This window comes from Lepus europaeus, chromosome 11 (assembly GCF_033115175.1).
Source record: "Lepus europaeus isolate LE1 chromosome 11, mLepTim1.pri, whole genome shotgun sequence".
Classification (NCBI taxonomy): domain Eukaryota; kingdom Metazoa; phylum Chordata; class Mammalia; order Lagomorpha; family Leporidae; genus Lepus; species Lepus europaeus.
This window is the reverse complement of record NC_084837.1, coordinates 110,842,759-110,859,280: the sequence shown is the minus strand read 5'-3', so window position 1 is coordinate 110,859,280 and position 16,522 is coordinate 110,842,759. Positions and strand designations below refer to the sequence as shown.

At 59.4% G+C, this 16,522-nt stretch overlaps 1 protein-coding gene across 1 annotated transcript; it reads left to right on the top strand.

Annotated features, from left to right (window-relative positions):
- Positions 1–1,893: 1,893 nt before the first annotated feature.
- Positions 1,894–14,607, top strand: CHRNA3 (cholinergic receptor nicotinic alpha 3 subunit). Its single transcript, XM_062204860.1, has 6 exons — positions 1,894–1,951; positions 3,529–3,668; positions 3,803–3,847; positions 4,846–4,955; positions 7,618–8,629; positions 14,479–14,607. Exons 1-6 carry the CDS (start codon positions 1,894–1,896, stop codon positions 14,605–14,607), a joined length of 1,494 nt encoding a protein of 497 aa, XP_062060844.1.
- The last annotated feature ends 1,915 nt before the right edge of the window (positions 14,608–16,522 follow it).

The window sequence follows — 16,522 nt, the reverse complement described above, 5'->3', positions numbered from 1 at the left end:
CATCTTTTCGTGTGCTTTTGTTTTGTTTTCTGTCTATCCTCTTTGTTGAAGTGTCTGCTTAACTCTTGCTCATTTTAAAAATTGGGTTGCGGGGGCCGGTGCTGTGGCATAGTGGGTAAAGCTGCTGCCTGCAGTGCTGGCATCCCATGTGGACACTGGTTCGAGTCCTGGCTGCTCCACTCCTGATCCAGCTCTCTGCTATGGCCTGGGAAAGCAGTGGAAAATGGCCCAAGTCCTTGAGCCCCTGCACCCATGTGGGAGACCAGGAGAAAGCTCCTGGCCTGGTTTTGGATCAGCACAGCTCCAGCCATTGCAGCCATATGGGAAGTGATCCATCGATGGAAGACCTCTCTCTCTCTCTCTCTCTCCCTCCCTGCCTCTGCCTCTCTGTAACTCTGCCTTTCAAATAATAAATAAATCTTTTTTAAAAATTGGGTTGTTAGTATCCTTACCGTCCAGTTGTGTTTATTTGATAACTGCACTGAGGTAAAATTCACATTCCATAAATGTCACCCATTGATGTGCGCAAGTTTAGCACCATAATCCAGTTCTGGTGCTCCCACACCCACCTGTACCTACTGTTGGGTTTTAAGGGCTTTCTATATATTCTGGCTATGTGTCCCCTCCGTTGGATATGCAACTTGCAATATTTTCCAAATGGAAAACTTTTCTATAAACAAGAGAAGGAAAAAAATTAAATTTATTTGAACGACAGAGTTACAGACAGGGAGAAAGATCCTCTATCCACTGGTTCACTCCCCAATGTCTGCAATGGCTGGGGCTGTGCCAGGCCAAAGGCAGGAGCCAGGAGCTCCTTCCAGGTCTCCCACGTGGGTGCTGGGACCCGGGGATTTGGGCCATCCTCTGCTGCTTTCCCAGGTGCATTAGCAGGGAGCTGGATGGGAAGTGGAGCAGCCAGGACTCAAACCCGCATCCACATGGGATGTCACTCCGTAGACAATGGTTTTACCCCGCTCCCCCCCCCTTCCTCCCTCCCTCCCCCAGAAATGACTCTGCCAGGAGAATGAGAACACTTCAATGGGTGCTGGAGAGCTGGGCCCCCATTCTTGCATTTTCTGGGCTCTGAAAAATGTCCCCTCTGGGGGTCGGCACTGTGCAACACTGCCATCCCATATCAGAGTGCGAGTTCCAGTGCCGGCTGCTCCATTTCTGATCCAGCTCCCTGCTAATGCACCTGGGAAGGCCAGGGAAGATGGCCCGAGTGCCTGATCCCCTGCGCCCACAGGGGAGCCCGGGGTGGAGTTCCAGGCTCCTGGCTTGGGCTGGCCTCAGCCCTGGGTGTAGTGCAGCCATCCGGGGAGTGAAGCAGCGGATGAGCGAATGGAAGAGTCTCTCCTCTCTCTCTCTTCTTGGGTCTTTCAAATAAATAAATCTGTTTTTAAGAAGTGCCCCCTTTGGTTTAACACAGGTGAGCAGCCCGCGTGGCCATCAGACAGGTGCCTGCCCCTAGCCGAATGCCGCAAACGGCTTCCTCCTGTGTTTATTTTACTGCTCTTTCTCCGGAAAGAACATCACGAGCACCTGCTAAAACTTCCAGCCCGCACGGCGCAGCCTCGGCAGGGATCGCCTCGCAGCTGACCCCGTCCGCACCGACTCCCCGCGCCCAGCCCGGGCCGCAGGGGTCGGCGGGACCCAGCTACCCCCCACGCCATCCCCGGGCAACTCCGGAGCCCTCGGCTCGGCGGCGGCCGCGGTGGGCGCCCCCGGCTCCTCCCGGAGCGCCCCGCCCGCAGCTTCCCGCGGGGTCCCCGCCCCGCGCCCGCCCCGCGGCGGCCCAGCGGGAGGAGCCTCGCGCGTCCCCGTAGCCCGCGCGCCCCCAGCCCGAGTTCTGCACCGGGAGCCGCGCGGAGACAGACGAGGTCCCGGGCAGCCATGGGCGCCCCGCCGTCGCCGTCGCCGGTGCTGCTGCTGCTGCTGCTGCTGCCGCCAGGTGCGGGTGCGGGGTCCGCGTGGACGCGGGGTGCCGAGCGGCTGCCCCGCGCCGGGGGCCTTTGTCCGTCCCGGCTCTGCGCCCGCGCCCCAGGCCCGGGGTCCGCCGTCCGCGTCCGCGAGCCGGCACCGGCGGCCCGAGGGGGCTGGGGGCCGGTCCCGGGGCGGCCCGAGGGGCGGGCGTCGTGCAGGGCTGGGTCCTCTCGCTGTCGCTCCCCGCGCCCCTGGCGCTCCCCGCCCGGGGGAGAGAAGCCGGCCCGCGGGCGGTTGGGCGGGCGGTGCCGAGGGGCCCGGGCCGGGCGGGGCTGCCAGGGGGTCCCTGCGCGCCCCGAGCGCGTCTCTGCCCGCGGGGCGGAGGTCCTGCCCGCGTTCTTCGGCTCTGGGGCAGCTGAAGTTGGTCCCCGAGGACCGGTCGCTAGCGGCGCCTGCACGCGTCCTCTGCCGGGCGTGGCGTGGCGTGGCGCGGCGGGAGTGCCCACGGGTTTGTGAGCGGCGCGAGCGGGAGCCGCGGGGGTACCTTGGCTTCCAAGAGGGCGGGTGACCACCCTCACCCAGCTCCGAGTGGGGTGCAGGGGGCTCCCCAGGCCTGCCGCCCCCACAGGCCCCAGGCGGAGCACCTGTGCCTGGGTGGCGCTGAGTGGCCCTGTGTCTCCATTGTGGGGGCGGCGGGGGGCAGCTACATCTGGGTGCAGGGTGCCCACAGTTCTTGCATTCTGACCCACACGCCCACACCGACCTTTTTTTTTCCCCCAAGATTTGTTTTATTTATTTGAAAGGCAATTACGGAGGAGGGGGGAGGGGGGAGAGATCTATCCACTGGTTCACTCCCCAGATGGCCACAACCCCCCCTGTGGCACCCGCATCCCATATGGACACCGGTTCGAGTCCTGACTGCTCCACTTCCAATCCAGCTCCCTGCTGAAGTGCCCAGGAAAGCAGTAGAAGATGGCCCAAGAGCTTGGGCCCCTGCGCCCATGTGGGAGACCTGGAAGACGCTTCAGGCTCCTGGTTTTGGCACAGCTCGCGACCACTTGGGGAGTGAACCAGCAACGGAGGATCACTCCTTCACTCCCTCTCTGTAGTTCTGCCTTTCAAATAAAAAAAAATTTTTTTTTTTAAATGGCCACAGTTTCCAGGGCTTGGCCAGACGGAGGCCAGAGCTGGACTCGGGACTCGAGCTGGTGCCCATATGGGATGCTGGCATGGCAGGCTGTGGTTTTACCCCTTGCACCACAACGCTGGCCCCTCACCCCACCCTTTTACGCTGGATTCATTGATCGCCTTTATTTTGACAGGCAAAGAGAAGGAGGTTTAGAGAGGCTAAGCCACTTCCCCAACTCCGCCAGCTCAGAGCCCAGGCTTCGCCACCCACTGGACGTGTGTGGCCTGGGCAAATCTCCCTCCCCCTGGGTCTCCGTTTCTCAGGCTGTAACTCGAAGGAGCAGGAGTAGCCTCAAAATCTGAGAGTCCCCAGAGTCCCCCACCCCAGCAGGTGCACTATGGGTGGGTGGGTGGGCAATGTCCCCAGGGGGGGGGTGTAAATAACCCCCCAGGGACTGACGGGGCTGCTTGCCTCAGTGGTCAGCGCCTCCGAGGCCGAGCACCGACTGTTCGAGCGGCTGTTTGAGGATTACAACGAGATCATCCGCCCCGTGGCCAACGTGTCAGACCCAGTCATCATCCAGTTCGAGGTGTCCATGTCTCAGCTAGTGAAAGTGGTGAGCACCTGAAGCCCACGCGGCAGCGGGGGTGGGGTGTGGGGTTGTGGGGCGTCCCCACCCCCACCCTGGACTTCCCCGTCCTCCGGGAGAGCCCCTCACCAAGGCCAGCATGGTATCTGCCCCATTTCTAGGACGAAGTAAACCAGATCATGGAGACCAACCTGTGGCTCAAGCAGGTAAGTGCTGCCCCCTGGTGGTGACTGCTTGGTTTGCTGTCAGTGATGAACCAAGCAACTCGTAAGGGTGGGTGGACGCCCATAGGAACTCCGGGGCCGGCTGATCTGTCTCATCCCGGGCATGGGGTCCCAGGCACTGCTGATACCCCCTGAAAGGACTCCAGGGCCCTGACCCTTAGGTCACAGGTAGAAAGCAGCCTGGAGAGACAGAGGAGAGGGACCGACTCCTCCTTTACAAACAATTGGGGTGGACCTGGGGCTGCCGCCAGGTCCTTGGGGCAAAAGCGGTGCCCAAATCCACCTGCTCCCTTTGCTCTTGCCAAAACCCCATCCTGGTTGTTGCTGGTGAGGTGGGAGTCGGGGTGCTGGGTTTTCCTGTTCCCGCTGACGCCAGGGAACTGGGTCTCCACGTACCTGTCCCCAAGGAGCCTTGCCTGGACCTGCTGAGCTGCTAATGGCCCATTAGCCCGCGGGTGACCTTCGCTGGCCTGGCCAGCTGAGTGCTTCATCCCCGGGAGGCACTGCCCAGAGCCCCTCTGCGGTCACTGCTTCCCCGCCTCCTGTCCCCCAGTGCCCGGGCCTCAGACCTCCCCTCCTCTGCACCCACCTCTTCCTGGGCCCTGAAGGGACCGTGCGGTTTCCCAAGGAGCTGGCCCCGATCAGCGTTGAGATGGGGAAGGGGTCTGTGTGCCACTGGGGAGCCCTCCCCCCCTTATTGGGACTGCTGAGGGACTGGTCAGAAAAAGCCCCTGGAGAACCATTTCTGGGATGTAAACAGCAGGCGCTTACGACATGGAGCTGGCCCTGGCCTGAGACAGCACTCATGGTGCCTGTTTGATGGGTGCGGGCCTGGGTTCTCTCCGGGCGTGCAGCCAGCAGCAGTTCCTTTGGGCCGCCGGCAGAGGCGCTGTGCCCCCTATACCTGCCTGGGAGGCCTGCAGGGTGGGCGGGGTCTCCCAGAGGCGGGGTTCCCATGTGCTGTGTCCACACCCCCCCAGATCTGGAACGACTACAAGCTGAAGTGGAACCCCTCCGACTACAACGGGGCGGAGTTCATGCGTGTCCCTGCGCAGAAGATCTGGAAGCCAGACATCGTGCTGTATAACAAGTGAGGCGCTGGGGGCCGCGATGGGCATTCACTAAGCACCTGCTGTATGCAGGTGCCCGTGAGCTGGTGGCATCCCATGGCACGGTGGCTGGACAGTGAAGGGCGAAGGGCAAACAGCGGTGGGGAAGGGGGTCTCGGAGGACATTTGGGGTCTAGAGAGGGATTGGGAAGAGAGCTGGGCCAGGAGCCTGGAGCTTCATCCAGGTCTCCCACACAGGTGGCAGGGGTCCAAGCACTTAGGCCATCCTCTGCTGCCTTCCCGGGCGCCTTAGCAGTGAACTGGATTGAAGTGGAGCAGCCGGGTCTTGAACCTGTGCCCTGATAGGGAATGGCAGCTTCGAGAGCCACGGCTTACCCAGCTGCGCACTGTGGCCACTTCCTTGCCGGCAGTCTTGGGCAGGCAGCTGCGGTACCTTATGCCATGATGTTTTGACAGTGACGTGAGTCACAGCCAGTGCCACAGCTTGTACGTAGACGGGAGCGGGTCTCAGATGGAACTTCCTTGGGATCTGGATCCAAAATAACGTGTGGAGAGGATGATCCGACTCCTCCCATCTCTGAGTCAGAGCTCAGCTTTCCCTGGATTGGCCCTGCCGGGGGGGGGGGGGGCGGATCTGCTCAGCACACCCGGGGGAAACACCTCCTTTCTGCTTATGCCATATTTCATTTTCGTTTTTATTTAAAAGATTTATTTATTTGAAAGGCAGAGTTACAGAGGGAGAGGAAGAAGCAGAGGGAGTGAAATCTTCCATCCACTGGTTCACTCCCCAAATGGCTGCAACAGCCAGGGCTGGGCCAGGCTAGGAGCCAGGAGCTCCATCCAGGTCCCCAGCGTGGGTGCAGCGGCTGAAGCACTTGGGTCATCTGCTGCTGCTTTCCCAGGCATGTTAGCAGGGAGCTGGATGGGAAGTGGGGCAGCCGGGAGTTGAATGGGCGCCCATGTGGGATGCTGGCTCTGCAGGTGGCTGCGTAACCCACTCTGCCACAGCGCCGGCCCCAGGTTTTGCTTCCTGAAGTTTGTTCTCTCGTGGGGTCCCACACGCGTGGACACAGTCTATGTTAGGTTCTTGCAATTGTGTAACACAGTGGCTTTTTTTCACAAAGATGTTCAGCTTACTTGGCCGGGTGGAAAACCCTGGCTTCCCATGCCCCTGCCGGGAGATCTTTAACTGCTGCCTCTCCGCCGTCAGCCACTGGGGTGGTCGCCGTCACTCCGAGGGGGAGCAGGGACCACACAGGCCAGGCAGGGCCATGCGGGGCCTCTGGGGTACATGGTCACCCTCGACCTAAGCTGCTTGCTGTCTGCACCTGGTTTCTCTGTCTTCAAAGCACAGTTGTTAGACCACGCGTGGCGCCCCCGTGTGGCTGCTGCTGCTCCCAGCCCCGGTCCCCAGCTGTGTCTTCAGTTCTCTGTCCCCCGTGGGGCATAGAGGGGACCGCTGGGCTGCATCAGGGGCTGTGGGCAGCAGTCACAGCTCCAGGATTCACTGGAACCAGGAGGGAGGGGCACTGCCCCCGGGCCTACCCTGGGTGTGGGGTGGGGTGAGGGGCATCTGTCCTTTGGGCATGCGCATTTCTGTGACTTGGCTTGGAGATCCAAGCTCCCAAGGCCTGGGGCTGCCACAAGCTCTGTGGGACCCTGAGCAGCTTCTGTTTCTGTACCACAAAGGGAGTGGACTAGAGCAGGATCAGCAAACTTTCCTTTTTAAATATTCATTTGTTTATTTTTTTAAAAAATATTTGAGAGATTAGGGAGAGACAGAAAGGTCTCCATCTGCTAGTTCACTCCCCAAATGGGAGCTTCTTCTGGGTCTCCCATGCAGGTTGGGGAGGAGCAGCGAAGCGGGACTAAGTCTGTGCCGTGCCGCGCCGCAGGGCTGCTGTGGGGCGTCCCGGCCGGCGGGATCCATGGTGGGAAGTGGGGGCCACCGGGGCCTGCACCAGGTCCCCACCCGGTACTGGCAACACGAGCTGTCCTTGAACATGGGGGCTTCGTGGTGGGCTGCCAGCTCCTTGGGCACGAAGTGGAGCAGCAGACGCCACCCCTGGGCACCGTCCCTGGGCCGGGCGCTTCTGTGTGCAGTGACTGGAGTGTGGGCTGTGAGGGGGGGAGGGGAGGGGGACCTGTAGTCATGAGAGGGTGAGGTGTGCGGGGCGTGGCGGGGTCCGGAGCCAGAGGGAAGTTTCCAGCCAAACCCTCGGACGGGGTTCCACATGGTGGGGGTGGCCTTGTGCATACGCTGGATGCCCAGGAAAGACCGGGTGAGGACACAGAGGGCCAGAGCTTGGGGCCAGCAGGCGGTACCTGCCTCCAGGACGGCTTTTACTGCATTGCTTTCAAATGTCCTTTCTGGCTTCCCCAGGCGGGGGGTGGGGTGCACTGCGGCGTGAACCAGTGGTGGCCTCCAGGGACTGCTGGGAAGGCCGGCGCTGTGGCACAGTTGGTAAAGCCCTGGAGTGCAGTGTCAGCATCCCATATGGGCACCGGTTCAGGGTCTCTGTGCCCCCAGTGGCAAACGGGGCGGGGGAATGGCGCTCCCATCCCATAGCATCACCAGTTGTCACTTGCGGCCTACTGCTGCCACCCGTGGGAAGCCGGCCCAGGTCGCCGTGGCAATGACCACTTGTGGCCGCCTCCCCGCCCCCTCCTCTGTCTCCACAGCGCCGTTGGGGACTTCCAGGTGGACGACAAGACCAAAGCCTTGCTCAAGTACACGGGGGAGGTGACCTGGATCCCCCCGGCCATCTTCAAGAGCTCGTGCAAGATCGACGTGACCTACTTCCCGTTCGACTACCAGAACTGCACCATGAAGTTCGGCTCCTGGTCGTACGACAAGGCCAAGATCGACCTGGTGCTCATCGGCTCCTCCATGAACCTCAGGGACTACTGGGAGAGCGGCGAGTGGGCCATCATCAAGGCCCCCGGCTACAAGCACGACATCAAGTACAACTGCTGCGAGGAGATCTATACGGACATCACGTACTCGCTGTACATCCGCCGCCTGCCCCTCTTCTACACCATCAACCTCATCATCCCCTGCCTGCTCATCTCCTTCCTCACCGTGCTGGTCTTCTACCTGCCGTCCGACTGCGGCGAGAAGGTGACCCTGTGCATCTCTGTGCTGCTCTCGCTCACCGTCTTCCTGCTGGTCATCACCGAGACCATCCCGTCCACCTCGCTGGTCATCCCGCTCATCGGCGAGTACCTGCTCTTCACCATGATCTTCGTCACCCTCTCCATTGTCATCACCGTCTTCGTGCTCAACGTCCACTACCGGACGCCCACCACGCACACGATGCCCGCCTGGGTGAAGACCGTCTTCCTGAACTTCCTCCCCAGGGTCATGTTCATGACCAGGCCGGCCAGCGACGGGGACAGCGCTCAGATGCCACAGCTCCTGGCCGGCGCCGAGCTCTCCAACCTCGGCTGCTTCGGCCGTGCCGAGCCCAAAACCTACAAGGAGGGCTGCCCCTGCCAGGATGGTGCGTGTGGCTACCGTCACCACCGCAGGGTCAAGATGTCCAACTTCGGCGCCAACCTGACGCGCAGCTCCAGCTCGGAGTCTGTCGACGCGGTGCTGTCCCTGTCTGCCCTGTCCCCCGAGATCAGAGAGGCCATCCGGAGCGTGCAGTACATCGCCGAGAACATGAAGGCTCAGAACGAGGCCAAAGAGGTGAGGACATGGTCACGTGTGCGTTCGACAAGCCTCCGTGGCAGGGGTGGGGGACCGGCGGCTCGCAGGCTGTGTAAGGTGCATGGAATCATTTGAACTGCTCCGAGCTTCATCCGGGTCTCCCGCGTGCGTGGCCAGGGCCCGAGCACTTGGGTCATGCCTTGTTGCTTTTCCCAGGTGCATGAGCAGGGTGTTGGATCGGAAGTGGAGCAGCCAGGACTTGAACTGGCGCCCGTGAGGGATGCCGGTGCTGCAGACGGTGGCTTTACACAGTGCCAGGGCCCCCACCCTACTGTTTTAATTAGCATTTCCCCTAGGGGCTCTTTTTCTATGCCAATTGGCCCTTTGGGTATCTCCTTTTTGGGGTTTTCATTCACATCCTTTTGCCCATTTTTAAAATTGAGTGTACTGAGTTCTGTACTGAGTTCCAAAAATCAAATGCTGGGACTAACGCCAAGTGCCAGGAAGAAGGGAGCTCCACTAAGTGACATTGGGAGGGAGTGTGGCCCCCTGTCCACTCCAGGGATCCCAGCAACACACTCTACCATTTTATGAGACACTCTAAAATTAACTACTTCTGTCTTATCGGCAGAGAGCTAACTACAGGTGATTTCAGCTCCTAGCGCATGATTGGCAGAACTGGCTGTGGCCTCTTTCATTCTGCTGTGAGTGGCAGACCCAAGCCACTGAGAGGGGCAGGACACAGCTGCCTGCATCCCCTCCCCGCCACCCACCCAGCAGCTGGAAGCACTCCCGTGACTCCAGCCGGGTGACCCCCTCCCCCCAGGCACATCCCAGGTACTGAGCCCCAAAGTCCAGTTCTCCTGTTGTGGGTGGACGTGAAGTAAATGACCAGTGGAAATCTGTTGGCCAGTACTAGATAGTTTCTGCTACCCTTGGCTCGCTTTGAAAAATCTCTTCTGAGTTAGCCGTGGTTTTACTCCGGGCGCACCCCTGGAGCGCACACCCTCTGGCCCATGTCGGGTTATCAGTCCGCGCTCTGCACCTGCGGGTCCTGCACCCACAGATCCGACCAGCTGGGGGTCACGGGGACTCGGGGGAAATTGCGCCTGTCCCCAGCAGGTGCAGACTTTGCCTTCTGTGGTGGTTCCCCGGTCGATACGGGTGAGTGATGGTTTACACAGCGTTAAACCTGTGCTAGGTATCCTTGTGACTTGGGAAAATCATCCGGGTGTCCCCACAGACCCAAGGTGTCAAAGTGGGAGTGGGTTTGGGATGGAACTGAAATGGGGAAGAGGTGTCTGCGGGTGGTGCTGTGCAGAGTGACTGGACTGCGTTAGGTTGTCAGGGGCTGGGGCCCGCAGAATGGATCCCTCCTCATTGTAGCCAAACAGACACACCTGCCCCGGCCCTGGCCCCAGGTGCCCCTGCCCCGCACTGTGTAAAGCCACCATCTCTGCCGCCCACCTGGCCACGTGGTCCTTCCCCCACTGGGTTGTTTAGTTGAAGTAATGAGAGGCTGGGGCATATGTCCGTCCGTGAGGGAGGGGTTAAAGTCTTTGGCGGATGTGCGCAGTGACATGTGAGCCCCCCACCCTCTTCTGTGAAGGAGGGTCCAGGGTGTCTGAGTCTCAGGAGGGTCTGAGCCGTGGAGCTAGTCCTGTAAGCAGTTATGAAAAAGGAGGTCACGGGCCCACACGGGATGCAGGTGAGAGCAGAGCCGTGGCAGGGGTGGGGTCTGTGGCACATTCGTGGCAGGTGGTCTAGACTACTGGTCAACCCACAGCTCCCCTCTAGTCTTCTGTTGCCATGTGGGAGCGTGGGCCCAGTATGCTGGGTCTTGCAGACAGTCCAGGGAAAGCAGAGATCCGACCAGCAAGCCGAGCTGCGTGGTGCTCGGCGGCAGGTGCTTCCTCGGTGCCCAGAGGGAGGCAGGCAGCTGCCCGAGGACTCCTTGCTCCGGAGTCGTGGATGCTCTGTGGCGTACGCGCAGCTTTCCAGAGGTGTGTTTACTTCACACTCTCTGGCTCCCACACGGCTGCGGCCCCTGTGCTCGGCCCAGGCTGTGTCCCCAGGGCCAGCTCCTGAGGGTGGGACAGCCTTGAAGGACCCCCCCCCCGGTAGGGGCTCCCTGGGCTAAGGGGGGGGGGGGGGCCAGCCCGGCCATTCCCGGCCGTGAGCTCACACTTGGTCTTTGGATGAGCAGTAATCCTGCCATTCAGAGTCAGGGCTGGGGTTGGGGCCCGGGATAGGAGCAGGAGTCTGGCTGGGGACAGGGCCCTGGGTGGACCAGGAGTCTCGAAGGCCGCTTGGGCCGTGCTGGGTCTGGGAGGTGTGTGTGGCTCACAGCTGCGTCTTTTGAGCCAGTAATTGAGACAAGTTGTTTTCTGGTTGTTAGGTACATATAGACACACGGGGGCTTCAGAAACTTTACTGTACACAGAATCAAAAGCTTAGTTGATGTTGGCCAAGAAAACTTGGGAAATCCATGCAGTTTTCCATAATACACATTTATTAGCTTTGTTTGAAAGGCAGAGATCAAGCGAGAGCGCGAGCACTCCCCCTGCTGGTTCACTCCCCAGATGCCTCCGTTGGCCAAGGCTGGGCCAGGCCCAAGCCTGGAACTTGGAACTCAATCCAGGTTTCCCCGCAGTGGGAGCAGGGACTCAACTACTCCGTTCCTGCCACTCCTGGGCCTCCCGCCCCCACCCACCCTGCCGCTCTGGGGGACACCAGAGCGTGTGTTCTGGAGTCTTAGGCACGTCCTCTTCCGCCGTGGCAGTTTCTGGTTGTGGTCACTAGATGTGTTCGCCTTTGACGTTTGGCCTGTGGGTGCTGCCGCCTCCTGGAAGCCCTCCTCTGTCCTGCCTGCACCTGGCAGAGGGCAACGTTCTTTTTCCTCGCATCCTTAGCACGCGTTGCTGCCCTGTTCTGCCTCGGAGGGTTGAAGCGCATCTGAGCGTGGCTCTCCATGGGCCCTCGTTCTGTCTAGAAACTCGGGGGGGGGGGGGGGGGCTCTCCTGCACGTTGCCTCTTCCTGTAATTCTGGGACATCCCAGGTGATGACTGCTACCGAGTAGTCCCCCCCCCCCCCACGCCAGGCGCTCCATCGCGCCACCTGCCGGTCTCTGGCTCTCTGCTATGACCTATTTCTTGCACCTGCTGTTATTCATTTTTTCCTCTTGGCTCTAGGAAGCAGCTTCGTGTTTCCCGTGGCCCACCTGGCTGCCGTCTCCATTGCCTTCAGAGCGCTGGGCTCATGTATGGGGGACTGTAAACTCTTCTTCCCTGGGGGCTCTGCCAGCCTTGCCAAATGGCTGAGGGCCCAGCTGGCTCCCAGCCCCATCTCCTCGGAGGTTGAGTGCTGCCAGGGGTGGGGAGGCAAGGAGGGAACCTCCAGCTCTACCGGCCCACAGAGCCTTTGTTTGCTGGTGGCCCTGGGCATCCCTCCAGCCAGGCTTGCTGTGGCTCCCAATTGCCTCCCGGTCTCTGGGCTGCACAAGGGCAGGCTGCGAGGCCCAGCTGCAGGGAAGACCACCAGGGCACAGGGCCTCTCACACTGACCCGCGCATCCCAAGCCCCAAAGGCTTCGAGCCTCCCTCCAGGAGGGGGCTGGGCGAGTTCACCCACAATGCAGCCTGGGCTCCGCGGCCAGAGAACCGCTAGGACCACGGTGCTGGGCAACTTGAACAACAGAGGGAGAACTCGAGTCCTCTCGCCTCTCTGTGCAGTCCTGTTTGCACCAGGGTGCTTCCAAATGTTTCTGGAGCGACCGCGTTGTGTCACTGTCGCCTGCAGTGCCGGCAGCCCGAAGGAGCACTGATTCAAGTCCTGGCTCCTCCCCTTTCTGATCCAGCTCCCTGCCAACGCACCTGGGACTGCAGCAGGAGCTGGTCCAAGTGCTTGGGCCAGAAAACCTGGGTGGAGCTCCTGGCTCCAGTCTGGCCCAGCCCTGGCTGTTACAGCACTTGGAGAGTGAACCAGCAGATGGAAGAGCTCTGACCAGCTTCTCTGCCTTTGAATAAATAATTTTGAAAAATCATGGTAAAATGGAATTTAGGTGTATTTTGTTGAAAAATGGAAAGCTATGTGGTTTTTTCATAAGAGGCAAATTCCATGGACTTTTTAAAAATGTGATTTCTATATCCTTTAAAAAAATTTTTTTAAAGATTTACTTATTTGAGGGGCCGGTGCTGTGATATAGTGGGTGAAGCTGTCGCCTGCAATGCCGGCATCCCATATGGACACAAGTTCTAGTCCCGGCTGTTCCACTTCTGATCCAGCTCTCTGCTATGGCCTGGGAAAGCAGAAGATGGCCCAAGTCCTTGGGCACCTTGTACCCACGTGGGAGACCCGGAAGAAGCTCCTGGCTTCGGATCAGCACAGCTCAGGCTGTTGCTGCAGCCATTTGGGGAGTGAACCAGCGGATGGAAGACCTCTGACTCTCCTCCTCTGTGTAACTCTGCCTTTCAAATAAATAAAGGCAGAGTTACAGAAAGAGCCCCCCAGGCTGGGCCAGGCTGAAGCCTGGAGCTCCATCCAGGTCTCCCACATGGGTGCAGGGGCCCAAGCACTTGGGCCATCTTCTGCTGCTTTCCCAGGTGCATTAGCAGGGAGCTGGATCAGAAGTGGAGCAGCCGGGACTCGAACCAGCGTGGGTGTCACAGGTGGCAGCTTTACCTGCTATGCCACATCGCTAGCCCCTCTGAGTTTTCTATAGACTTCTTATGCTCGAATTCAAATTTTTTTTGCAACACAGTGTACGTTTTGCTTCATTTCACATGGACGTTTTCCAGTGCCATCTCTCAGGAGGGTCAGCTGTGAGAGCTGTCAGGGGAAGGTAGATCCCAGCTTGCAGCAGGGTCACTTTTAAAACAGACATCACTACCCAGGGGTCCTGTCCGCTCAGCACTGCGCTGAAACAGCCCTGGAGGCAGGCGCGGCTCTAATCCCCACTGTGCAGGTGAGAAGTCGAGGCTCGGGGAGGGACACAGTTTACCCAAATGCTCATGGCTGGGACCGTAAGCAGTGTCTCTGGGACGCTGCCTCTCCACCCTCTGACTCCACGAGTCTCAGGTTCTGCCCGTGGGGGTGAGGAGGAGCCACGGCTCTTGGGATTCTACGATGGCCTTCGTAACTCTCACTTTCGCAGTGCTTCTGGGTGTCACCCAGAGGTCAGGCTTACTCCAGTTCATACTGGCGGCACAGAGTCATGCCTCAGCGCCCTAAATTAAATCACAAAATTACGTGCTGCCTTTGTGATGTGATTACGGCTTCCCAGCCCCTGACTCATAGGTCTTGTCTTTCTCAACCTGATTACGGTTCCCTTGCTCTCTGGACTGTCTCGCAGGGAGGTGGCCATGCAGTTCTCCTTCCCGAGCCCAGCCCACAACATGCAATTGGTCTCGCCGTTAGCAGGGCTCTTGGTGGTAGGCCGGTGTTCACTCTGTGGCACTTGGGCGGCTGGGCAACAGGAGATGAGCTCACGTCCAGGGGCTCTCGGAGTGTCTGGAGCAGGTGCTACAAGGAAACCAGTATCTGAAGCACAAGGACTTTGGGAGTTGGGTCAGCCACGGCAAGGCAGGCCCCACGTTCCCCAGCAGGGGAGCTGTGTGACTTCGTAAAATCAAAATTGATCGAGAAAAGCTGTGACACACACGTTCAGACCTTTGATTCGAAACACAGCTAACCGTGCAAGTACCTGTTTCTCTCCTGAGTAGCCAGGCGCTCGAGATGGTCAGCTTCCCCAGAGGACCAGGGCGCCTGGTTTGTTGCACGCTGGATGCTCAGTGGCCTCGCTCCTGCAACTGATGGATTAGAGACGGACTCGGGAGGTTGCAGCCGCCCTGCCCTTCCTCTCACTGCTTTCTCTGGCTTTGGTCTTGCAGATCCAAGACGACTGGAAGTACGTTGCCATGGTGATCGACCGCATCTTCCTGTGGGTCTTCATCCTGGTGTGCATTCTAGGCACGGCGGGCTTGTTCCTGCAGCCACTCATGGCCAGGGATGATGCCTGATCACCATCTCTCAGCTGTGACCTACGTCCTGTTACCAGCCTACCACTGCTGTCTCTGGCATTGCAAGGTTTCCTTAGTCTCCAGTTGTCCTGTGTGTGTTTGTTTTGTCGAAATAATAAATGGCCAGAACATTTATTACGGCTAAATGAGCACCGAATGAGCTTTGGTGATGAGGGATGGAACCATCCACAGTGCTGCGTGGAGCCTGAAGTGTTCCCCGTGTCCCAGTGGCTGAGCTGCAAACCTTGCCTTGGGGAGCCCTCACGTCAGCGTCCATCGTGCACTGCCCAGGGGTTGCCCTTATTCCGCCCACAGTCTGCTCCCGGCTTGAGCTGCTTCAGGGTTCCGGCCGTGTGTTTCTTGTTCGGGGTGTGTTTCTCGTTCGGAACCGTTCGGCCAGCCTCAGGCCCGCGGATGGCTCCTGCCTGGGCCCGTGGGCGGCTCTAAGGAGATGCCACTCACTCGCAGCTCTAACGGCTGTGTTGGAGGTGGGAAGGTCTGCGTGCAAGGAGCCAGCGAGACTCAGTGTCTGGCCAGGGGCAGCTTCCAGCCCCGTCCCCACGTGGCCAAAGGGACCAGCCGGCCCTCTGTGGCCTCTTGGGTAAGGGTCCAGTCCCACCCCCAACCCCACTCACAAGAGTTCTGGGCAGACACAACACACAGACCACAGCGTGAACCCGTAGAGCTGGGTTTCCCAGCCTCAGTGCTGTTGACCCCTTGGGCTGGGTAAGTGTTGGGGTGCAGGGGGGTGTCCTGGGCACCATGACACCTTCGGCAGCACCCCAGATCTGCCCACCGATGGCAGGAAGCCACTCACCACCTCCTGTGACAACACACACGTCCGCGGTTCCCCGTCCCCTCCGTAGATGGGGGTCTCAGGAAAGCGCACTGGGCGCCACACCTGCAAACCCAGCCCCCCACGGAGCCGACCGCTCCACCTTCTCACCAGGCAGTGTTTTTCCTGTGCAAAAATAAAAACGTACAGTTTTGCAACCCACCGCGACTCCCGTTTCAAACAGTCGAAGGCAGCTTTGTTCCGTGTCATTTCTTTATGTACAAAAGCCTCGGCCACAGTAAAGGGGCGTATACCGGCTAAGACAGCTAACAGGCAGGTTAAGTTCATCCAGCCACACTTTCACTCATAAGATGGCATTAAACCCTAAGTAGCCCGGAAGTTAGATGGGTGCCCTCTGCCGTCTGGACTTGGATGGCTTATAGCTGTTCTCAGGAGCTACGAGGTCCCAATCAAAGGTTTCCATTGGTGTGTTCTTCCTGGTTGTAGCTGCATTAAAGACTTAGAGATGAAATTTAATTTTGTTTTTCAAGATTTTTAAATGTATTTGAAAGAAGTCAAGAAGAGAGAGAATGGATCTTCCATCTGCTGGTTCACTCCCCAGACCAGGGCTGGGCTGGACTGAAGCCAGGACCAGGAGCTCCATCCAGGTCTCCCACGTGGGTGCAGCGGCCCAAGCACCCGGGCCATCTGCTGCTGCTTCCCAGGCGCATTAGCAGGGAACTGGATCGCAAGTAGAGCAGCCAGGGCTTGAACCGGCTGCATGTGCACAGGACTGGCCGGTGTTACAAAGCAAGGTAGGCGACAACTCAGGGGGCAGGCTTCTGGGGCGGAGCTCAGTCATCACTCGATGCACCCACCTCCCACAGTGCCTGTTCGAGTCCTGGCTCCTCCTCTTCGGGTCCAGCTTCCTGCTCCCGTGCACGCTGGGAGGCAGCAGGCGATGGCTCCCGGCGCTGGTTTCCTGCCAGCCATGTGGGAGACCCAGACGGAGTTCCAGGATTTAGCCCAGCCTTAGCTGTTGCAGGTGTTTGCGGATCAAACAGTGGATGTCTGCCTCTCTCTCTCTCAAATAAATTGAAGGTAAGTACATTACACTTTTTTAAATGTTAATACAACAGT